This window comes from Mya arenaria, chromosome 13 (genome assembly GCF_026914265.1).
Source record: "Mya arenaria isolate MELC-2E11 chromosome 13, ASM2691426v1".
In the NCBI taxonomy this organism is placed as follows: domain Eukaryota; kingdom Metazoa; phylum Mollusca; class Bivalvia; order Myida; family Myidae; genus Mya; species Mya arenaria.
This window is the reverse complement of record NC_069134.1, coordinates 44,424,132-44,434,988: the sequence shown is the minus strand read 5'-3', so window position 1 is coordinate 44,434,988 and position 10,857 is coordinate 44,424,132. Positions and strand designations below refer to the sequence as shown.

Sequence of the window (10,857 nt, the reverse complement as noted above, 5' to 3'; positions counted from 1 at the left end):
AATTGAAAAGACCCTGGCACCACAGTTCGCACAATATTGAAACGAAATCGTAGCCAACATGCGATAGAGGTGTTCTTACACAGTTCTAAATTCTCAGATTTTTCAAAACCTGTCATAATTTTATCAAATAAAATATATATCACACTCGTGTGTAGAAATAAGACAAAGCATAGCAGCTCCACGGAAGTGTGGACAGCTCATTTTCTTTGCACAACCAATAAGTGTGGGAGCTTGCGTTTAGTAGCTGTGCATTATGGTTTCCATTAAGTTTACAGTATCTGGGTAACCAGAGCCAGTGCCCATCATGGAGCACATGGAGGTCACATTTTCTTGGTAACTTATAGGGCTGGTACCTACTATGGTTTGTGTGAAGGAGAAATCATGGGGGAAACAAGGGCTGGTTTCTGTTACATGATTTGCAACCAGGGCTAGTTCAAATTATGAATCTGGGTAACACAGTCCATGGTCATTGTCATGAAGTTTACATTATCTGGGCATTCAGGACTAGTTCCCATTTTGGGTCACATGGAGGTTTCTTCTTGTTGACCAGGGCTGTTGATTATTAAATTATAGTTCCCATATGGGAACCAGCCCTTATAATTACCCTGTATACAGGTTACAAGGGCTGGTTCTAAAGATGGTTACATGTATCTAAGTAAACCAGGGCTGTTTCCAAATATGGGTCACATAAAGATTGCAGTATCTTGGTAATACAAGGATTTAGGGGTAGCAACCCATATAGGTCACATAGAGGTAACATTTCCTAAGAGCTTTTGCCTTCGATGGTTCACATGAAATTTACAATATCTGGATTACCACAGCTGTTTTTTCATTATTGTTCATGTGAATGTTGCATTATCTGGTGAACCAGGGTAAGTGTCCGTTATGGTCACATTGAGGACATAATCTGGTTTAACAGCGCCGGTTCCCATAAGGTTACATTTATCTTTGTCACCAAGGCTGGTTCCAATTATTGGTCATATGAAGGGTAATCAGGGTTAGTGCCCATCATGGCTGACATAGAGGTAACATTTTCTTTGTAGCTAGGGCTTTGGCCCATTTTGGTCTGCATGATGTTAACATTATCTGTGTAAGCTGGATTGGATCCCTTTATGGTTGGCATGGACATTAATATATCTATTAAAGTAACAACGTCTGGTTTCCATTATGTTTAACATGAAGGTTACATTGCCTTGGTAACAAGGGCTGTTCCGATTATGGTTTTCATGAATGTGCCATTATCTGGGTTAACTCGGGTTAGAGACTTTGTTCACATGAATATTAAATTATGTTGGTAACCAGGGCTAGTGCCCATTATGATTTACATGACAGTTACATTGTGTTGGTAACCAGGGCTACTGCCCATTATGATTTACATGACTGTTACATTGTGTTGGTAACCAGGGCTAGTGCCCGTGTGTTGGTAACCAGGGCTACTGCCCATTATGATTTACATGACAGTTACATTGTGTTGGTAACCAGGGCTAGTGCCCATTATGATTTACATGACAGTTACATTGTGTTGGTAACCAGGGCTAGTGCCCATTATGATTTACATGACAGTTACATTGTGTTGGTAACCAGGGCTAGTGCCCATTATGATTTACATGACAGTTACATTGTGTTGGTAACCAAGGCTAGTGCACATTATTGATAGCATGTAGGTAATTTTTTCTTGGCAGGGTTCACAAAAAGAATATATTTTCGATAGAAAAACAGACCTGGTTCAAAATAGTGTCCAACAGAAGGCTCATTTTCTTGAAGAAAAACCTGCTGGCGCCCATTAAGGTAAACTTGAAGGCATGTTTAAATGGAAGGAATAAGTATGCTCAGTGTTTCTAAGGTGTTCATTGGATGCAAATTGAGCCTAAATTAATATTTCTTTTCATGATAATAACTGATTACTGAAAAGGTTTTGCTGACAGTATTATTTTTTTCCAAAAGAAACCTTAGAAAATAACTCTGAACATTATAATTTTAATAATATATAAGTTAACAAACGGTGCATACTATTGCCAGTTATGTTTCAAGAAATGCAGTCCAGGGACAAATAAACAAACACCAACATGGAGTAACTAGTAACTTTATTGCAGAACAGTTTGCCTGTATCTACATAATTATAACGAGATCACATACAAATGAACAAACAGTGACTATAGTTGTATAGTTGTTTATGCAATATGTACAAAACTTCAACAATACCTGATTATTAACAAGCTTCATCTTTAAATAGTATACATGTTAACTTCTACTCTTCTACTGGATAAATGAATATCAGCTATAACATTTCTCATCTTCAGGGGTTATAAAACTTGATTTTTATAATACTTTCCATGTAGTTGATTAGGGCTATTCCATTTAAACATATAACCCCCCGGGGGGAAGGCACTTTTTAATTATACCGACCCCCTACAGAAGCAATTTAACTCTTTGGGTCAAAATCAGCGAAAAAAGACACCCACCCATATACTATTGAAATAATTGCCTTCCCCCTGGGGGCTTTATGTTTTACTGGAATAGCCCTTATGCAATGTTCAATGTTTTGTCCCTCAGACATGGCAGTGGACACATGGGGGAACTTAAGACAGCAAATGATCAGGATAGCTGAGACAGACCCCAAACTAAAAATAAGACTGGAGTAAGGTTTAACATCACATAATGTTGTATACCTAAAGCATCAGGCATCCAAAGCAATTTAAGGGATCAGTGCAGGAGAGAAACAAGAACATTTACTGATGGTGTGAATGTCCAAGGAGAACTTTGCCCTGGGAAAACATTAGTAGGTGCATAACAGTTACATCCCATCTAACAAGAATAATAAATCGACGGGGTTTCATACAGCAACATCAGTTACTTATTATTCAATATTATTTATTCAGTGCAATTTTGAAACTTGAAACTTTTGATTGCAATATTTAAAGAATAAATAAATAAAATAATAAAATGAAGAAAAGTGAAAATGTATGTGAACTGTAAATGATGCTGATTGAAGTAACAATTTTAAGGACAATCTTCATTTATAAATAGTTATGTTCTTTATTCTGATCTAAAAGAAAGCAAAAATAACAAGAACAAACTTAATTTCCAAAATAGAATATAAAAATATGAACTTTCTAGTGAAATAATATATTTATTTTCCACATGTTCCTGTTTTGGCAAATTAATTAGGCTTCAACTTCCATCCTACATGGACTTGCAAAAATCATACTTTGCTATTTCTTATTTTCTTATTACTATAATATCAAAATGTATATGGAAAATCTGCAAACATGTTAATATCATGATATTGCACATATCCTGGCAATATCACTTTTCCTATAAACAAGTATGGCCAGATTGAATATTTAAAAACAAAATCCAAACGTAGCATTTCAGACCATGTTTTAAGCTATACTGAATCTACGTCCGATTACAGTGATATGCCAAAAACAATTTCCTAATGAAAAAAATGACAAGTTAAAAGTATCTTTACAATAAAGCAACATTATTGTCTTAAGAATGTCTTATAAATGAGGACCCAAGTTGCTTGCTGAAGACAGCTGTGACTGACATGATACGAGTGGAAGCCTCGCTCTGTCTGGACACTTGTCAGCTATTGTTTGTCAGATGGCCAAAGCAATCCACTGGATTATTCAACCATGTGCTATTATTTATAGACAAAATGTAATCCCTTTATTGATCAATTAACTGGTTAAATGACATTCAGCATCATGTTAAATGATATGATGCCAAGCTGCCCTAATTTGAATACGATGAAAAGAAATGTGATGTTATTGCAAGGTGCTAGTCCAAATTGCCAGTTGACGGCAGTACAAAGAACATTGGTTCCCTGATTATGAGGTGAACTTGCTTTGTAAAGCTTAACTACTCATATCTTTTCATTGTTTCACAAAAATATACTATAAAGATGTATATACTAAGATGTTTGAGACCTCAAATGAGCTATTTTAATTTTACTAATATCTTCCAATAAGGCACTATTAAAGAAATTTGTGATATTTCCTATAATTTTATTACATAAACCATGCTGTGCAACCATTTTAGAAATCTACTTCATTTACTTTGTGTAAAAAAAATAATTTTAAAACATTATAAAGGTTTTTCATTAGTAAAAAAGCATCAGGTGTACACAATGAAAAAGTGTGAGTGAGGAAGAGTAACAGGGAATAGAAACAGTGATAAGGCAAGACAATGAGGTAGACAATGTTTATACACTTCCAACTTCTAGCAATAGATTTATAACAGGAGATACCAGAATTCAACACAAAGTCATGTTGTCTGTGTTGATTATTGTCATAGAGGTTCAGATGCAAATGGTACCGAGTAACAATCAAATATATATAGAAGTTGGAACCGTCTGGCATTAGGTTTTGATTTCTTTGAAAAATAGACTTTATATATACAAAAAGTAAACCAACCGCTTTCGTAATAGATGTGTACATATTACATTCAATAGACTTTTGGTTTTCTGTCAAAATTAGACTTTATATACACACATTTATGCTAACTGATGTCATAATACAAACAAACATGTATGTTTACAAAACATTTGAACGAGACATTAATCAATTTATGGCATTTTCTTTGCATCAAAATGTAACAAAAACAGCAAACAAGCAAATGTAATTAAACAAATATACAAATAATTATGTTCTCAAATTGTATTAAAAATACTCGTAGATATAAGTCAATAAACATGTAAAATGTAACCCGGTGGAAAATGAGTCGTTCGTGTGAATGAGAGAGGTGTAATTGACCACCAAATTCATTCTAAGGTAATGTTCATTATCATCTTTGGTAATTGCAACTAATGACTTGCTGTTGCTTACCCTTTTAATGAGACAATATAATAGTTTTGGAAGAACAAGAGCACAACATGTCAACACTTGTCTAATCTTTTTAGTCAACAAGGGAAGAAACTAAACGTTCAGAGTTATGGGTCTTGCTACATATATGTACATTGTAACACATGTACAAAGTTACCTCCATATGGTAAATTTCCGCAAATCAACGATGTTGACGCTGATGCCAAGGCTATGAGAATATCACAATTTTGTTTCTTAAAAAAACACTCCGAGACAAGCTATCTGGTAAGACAAGCTATCTGGTAATGACAGTTTTCTTTACAATGTTGACAACTATACAACAATCATCAGATCTGGTATAAAGTCAGATCTGCAGTAAATATAGGTTGAAAAAATATGATCAATGTTTTGTTTTACAATTTTTAATAAAAAATGAATATGAATACAGTGGGACTTTTATACTTAGCCATAATACAATTTTCATTAAATACAGAATATATATCACACACAAAGAAAACACTTTATGACATAGAATAAGAAACTTCTTTAAGGAAAGTTTGCAAGTAAACTAACTCTTCCAACTACATCAAAGCCTTAACTAAATATACTGAATTGATTTGAGCAATGTTTTGTACTGCGAATCATTTAATAAATTAATTCAAAGAAATAATTATGGAATAATAGATATAATCAATAATGCAATTTATACAAGACTTTAGTATAGAACTAAGAATATGTACACAGATTTTCTAAATCTTTCTTATAATATAAAAATAAAAGGTCATCTCATTTCTGAATAGTAATTTATACAAATATCATAGGTTACATATTTTACTTACAATTCAACTAATGTACATGTCACATGATGATTTCCTGATAATCAATACATTTCAGAAAATTTAACAAAATATTATTTTAAAGCTTGGTTTAACGTTTGTATAATCTAAAACTTGCTATTGCAAATTTTTAATGAATCAGGATGCCAATTTAATACCTAGCAACCTATCGCTTAAGTGTTCTTGTCAGATGATTTATTAACAGCATTATGAATTTTAAACATTGTGAAATGGGCCAAATCCCCCACCCCCACCCCCCAAAAAAAGTCACAAAATGAAAGCAATCTACAGTATATGAAAGTAAATATTACATATACCGGTGCATGGAGTATCAAAGACAAATATTATATGAGCCCCACAGAGCAAATGCCACCACTCATCTGTGGGCTGAAATGGGCATAACTAGATAAGCCAGAATTACAGGCCTGCTATTCATGTGTGTATTGTCTACAGCAACATGTGTTCCAAGTTTCATTTACATAATTATATATATGTACTGTTTTTCAGTTATGATCATGGTTTTAGTTTTGCACCACGACTACGACAACAATACCAATGCTATAAGAAATATCTCCACTTTTTTAATTAAAACAATACAAGCTTAAAAGGAGCTTTAATAATAACAATTTTTAAGATTATGTTTTATAGAAAAATAGTAGAATAGAATGTTATTAGTGTAAAAAGAGTTACTAAATCAAGACTTTCATTAAATTGCACCATTATTTGACCAGTATAACCACTTGAACAATAAAATTATATTTAAATAAAAATGACAGACCAGCTTACTAGAGCATAAAAACATAGTTCAGTCCATTCAATGTAATATGATTATACAAAAATATAAAAATATGTTTTAATAATTAAGTTTTACATATTTCTTCACTATTCAACAATCACTCAGAAAGACAACAAACTATATATATACATGCGTACATCTAAATTAGTATCAGGAAGAGAACCATTTTGTGAAAGTGAAACTTAAAACATCCTAATTTCCATCCATCAGGAAATGCAATTTTAGATTAAAGTGAAATCAATTTTTTAATGATATTCAAATTTTAGTCAGACACTTTTAAATATCAGTAAACATTGACAGAAAGCCCCCTTTTGTTTGATAATCCTTGGTTCCTGATACTATCATACTGAATACACATATTATCTATGCCATCAAAACATCACACAGCATTTCTTAGACAGATGTCTCCATTACACCATGCGGACAAGAGGTCTCCTCAATGATAGCGGTATTTGTTAACGTTTCCCTCTTCATATTCCAGGGATCATAATAATCACTGTCAGAGACACTGGAAACTGAGCTTCTAGTTTCATCAAATGACACTTTTGATCCTGAAGGACTTGGTAACTCATAGTCATTGTTATTATTATTGCTGTTAGAAATCAGCATCTTTTGATCACATTTGGCACTGTCTGAGGCGTAAGTCAACGATGGATATACCGAATAATTTGTATCTACAAAACTATTATCACCCGACTCATCTACTGACTCTTGTCGCGAGTTCGCAAAGCTGTTACACAATGACACACTCTCAACTCTTTTATTTGATCGCGATTCAAAATTTGAAAAACGTCTCGGGCGATTTGTGCAACAAATTTTTGAATTGTTACTATTTGCATCATTCTCCACTGAGCCCTCTCTGGATCGGCCGTTATAAGGACTTCCTGTGTCAAACATCTCATATTGCAACCTCTGAGCGACAGCCTCCGGGAAGAAAACACTTTTTGAACGTGTGCTGTAAGCGGAAAAAGAGTACCTATTGGGATTTAGAGATGACTTTTTACTATTTGAGCCATGAATCGATTCCTGATGCATTCTCTCTGCTGCTTTGCGTAACAAGACAGGAGAAGATGGCAGAGACTGGCTTTTCTGTCGTACAGACAGTCGTTTAGTTGATAGAGCTGTCCCCCCCTGATTGGGTGTACACGGAGGGGTCGTGGGTGAGGATGGAGACGGAAGATCAAAAATCACAGAGTCTACATCTCCGAACGACTTCCCTAGCATCTTGCATCCTTTGTGAAATCCTGCCATGTCGGCAAAAGGGTTAGATATCGAAGGCTGGTAAAACGGGTCGTCCCTGCTCATAGCTTCTCCAATTAATACTGGCGTACATGTGACAATATCTTCAGTCCCGTTTTCAAAGGCTTCGTCATCATATTCATCCTCGTTTACCTGAAGAATGTTGTCTTCAGATCGTGAACGCTTATGGTAGGTTGAACCATCTGAAATATAGTTGATTCATTTCAATGCATTGAACTGATCTAGTAAAAAAATCCTCTATTTCATATCTATAACAATTGAAGGTATTATATAACTAAACATTAAAACAAGACAGAAACAGGCCATTCATGTAAGTGCTGTCTAAGTGTAACTGCATAGAGTATATGTCAAATTTCAATAATTTCTAATGTCACAATTATCCTCTATGTTAAGAACTGTACAATATAAAACTTGAACTGTAATTGTCAAATATTTCATTGATAATATATGTAGTAATGTTTTCATTGCCCACCTATGGAGTTTCTTCGCTCATGGCTGTTGGTTGAGCAGTTGTCATTCTTCAAGTTCTCATAGATCTGCTGTGTGTATATCTCTGTCTCGGTAAATGGTGGTCGCTTCTTTGGTTCAATCTGAACATTCAAAAGTCATTATTTTATAACAATATGTTAAAACGATAAAATACAGATAAATGGCTATGTAGAGTACAGTCCTTACCCAGATCTACCATCTTGGGTATCAATTTGCTTTATTATAATGAACTGAACACTGTTTTTGATAATCAAGTTTGTGAAGGTGTGGACAAGAAATGGTTTACAAAAGCAATAGGTAACATATATGCCCTGTCTTCTTAGAAGGAGGCATGTAAAGTAAAATTTAACAAGAGATGTTTGTCAAACATTATGCCCCCCTGAGCGCCATGTTGTCAGGATTATATGGACAATTGAATGAAATATGCTTGGACCGAAATGACAGCTGATTTTGTCACTGACATTGGATGCAGTTGCGGCAGTTTTAAGATTACGACCAATCAAAGTGTGAGGATAGAGTGTGTTATTACTATGACCTTTGACTCTATGACCTCAAAACCCATAGGAGTCATCAGCTGGTCACCAAAAACCTAAATGTCAAGTTTGAGGGCCATGAGTGCAGGCATTGTCAAGTTATCACACAGACAAGGTTTTTGGTTCAAGGTCAATGAGGGTCATCTACTGGTAAGGCCCAACCTTCATGTCAAGTTCGAGGGTCATAGGTGCAGGCATTGTCCAATTATCACTCGGACAACCTTTTAGCATTCAAGGTCACTGTGACCTTGACCTTTGTCCCGCTGACCCATAAAATCATAAGGGGTCATCTACAGGTTGGACGCAACCCCAAGTCAAGTTTGAGGGCCATGGTAGCAGGCATTGTCGAGTTATCACTCGAACAATATTTTCGCATTTAGATCACTATGACCTTGACCTTTGACCCGATGACTCCTAAAATCAATAAGGGTCATCTACTGGTCAGGCCAAACTTCCATGTCAAGTTTGATGATCACAAATTCAGGCATTGTTCAGATATCACTGGGAGAAGATTTGTTAACTTTTTTGACCTTTGGCCCGATGACCCCCAAAGTCATTAAGGGGCATCTACTGATCTGGCTCAACCTTCATATCAAGTTTGAGGACCATAGGTCCAGGAATTGCCGAGTTTGCTCTCAAGGTCACTGTGACCTTGACATTTGACCCCTAAAATCAATAGGGGTCATCTACTGGTCAGACCCAACCTCCAAGTCAAGTTTGAGGGCCATGGGTGCAGGGATTGTTGAGTTATCACTCGGACAACCTTTTACCATTAAAGGTCACTGTGACCGTGACCTTGGCCCAATGACCTCTTAAATCAATAGGTGTCATCTACTGGTCAGGCCCGACCTCCAAGTTAAGTTTGAGGGCCATGGGTGTAGGCATTGTCGCATTATCACCCTGACAACCTTTTACCATTCAAGGTCACTGTGACCTTGACCTTTAGCCTGATGACCCCCAAAAACAATAGGGGTCATCTACTGGTCAGGCCCAACTTCCATATCAAGTTTGATGACCATAGGTCTAGGCATTGTTGAGTTATCACTCGGACAAGCTTTAAAAAAAAATTACCATTTAAGGTCACTGTGACCTTGACCTTTGACCCGATGAGCCCTAAAACCAAAAAGGGTCATCTACTGGTCAGGCTCAACCTTCATGTCAAGGTTGATGACCATACGTCCAGGAATTGCTGAGTTATCACTCGGGCAAGCTTTGGTCTACCGACGGACCGACAGACATGTGCAAAGCAATATATCCCTCTTCTTCGAAGGGGGGCATAAAAATGGTCAAATACTAAGGATAATTAATGAAAAATTGATCAAGTCCAATGCAATGATAGTTGTGTGAATATTTAAGAACATTTTTCCACTACATGGTGACTAAATATCAGTGTAAAGGAGTGAAGTAACCAAGACTAAAGGCTACAACGCCTGGCTCCCTACCTGACAGCATCGGAATGCCATACGGAGAAAGTCCAAGGGACAGTAATCCACCAACTCACTGAAGGCCTTGTAGTCAATACCAAAGTTCTGAAAGGGGATTTGTATAGTCAAGATTAACATGGTTGAATACCAACTGTTAACCAAATATTATTATTTAATACCTTTTTACAACTTTTTGTAAAGCTATGATCATGAATCAATTCAACAAATATGCTCCCACGTTTAAAAGCAGTGCTTTCCCTTTGAATACAGAACACAAACACATTCCTCTATTGGGTATCAACTTTTATTTTAACGTGATATGAGTAGATCTAGTTTAGTTTTGTTTATACTTATTTATTTTACCTCAATGGTGACAATAGCTTGTACAATCAAGTTTGTTCCATTGGTAGAAACCAGTACTGATGTCCATTTGAAGTGGCCATGAGAAAGTTCCCTTGGTGGGAATCAAACCCACATGCTTACGTCTAATGGCCAATATAACAATACTTGATTTCAACTATATCAAAGCATTTGAGGAACTTGGAACATGTGGACTATGTGTGAGATTCAAATATGTATGCCCTTATGGATCAAAATGTAGATGCACACTGAATTCCATCCAGCTAGACAGTAGATTAACACTGATGTCAGAGACATGCACCGTGATCGGTAATATAATACATGTACAATGTTCTTTACAACAGATTGTAGAGT

The 10,857-nt window shown here is 35.7% G+C and overlaps 1 protein-coding gene across 2 annotated transcripts in view; it reads right to left on the bottom strand.

The window, feature by feature from the left end:
* Positions 1–2,067: 2,067 nt before the first annotated feature.
* LOC128214786 (dual specificity testis-specific protein kinase 2-like) overlaps positions 2,068–10,857 on the bottom strand; it is a 40,985-nt gene continuing 32,195 nt past the window's right edge. For both annotated transcript variants that reach the window (XM_052921427.1, XM_052921428.1), the window contains 3 exons: positions 10,162–10,248; positions 8,170–8,287; positions 2,068–7,879 (listed from right to left, as the gene is read on the bottom strand). In XM_052921427.1, coding sequence (XP_052777387.1) covers positions 6,831–7,879; positions 8,170–8,287; positions 10,162–10,248 — 1,254 coding nt within the window. In that variant the 3' untranslated portion in view covers positions 2,068–6,830. The remainder of the gene's footprint in view (positions 7,880–8,169; positions 8,288–10,161; positions 10,249–10,857) is intronic.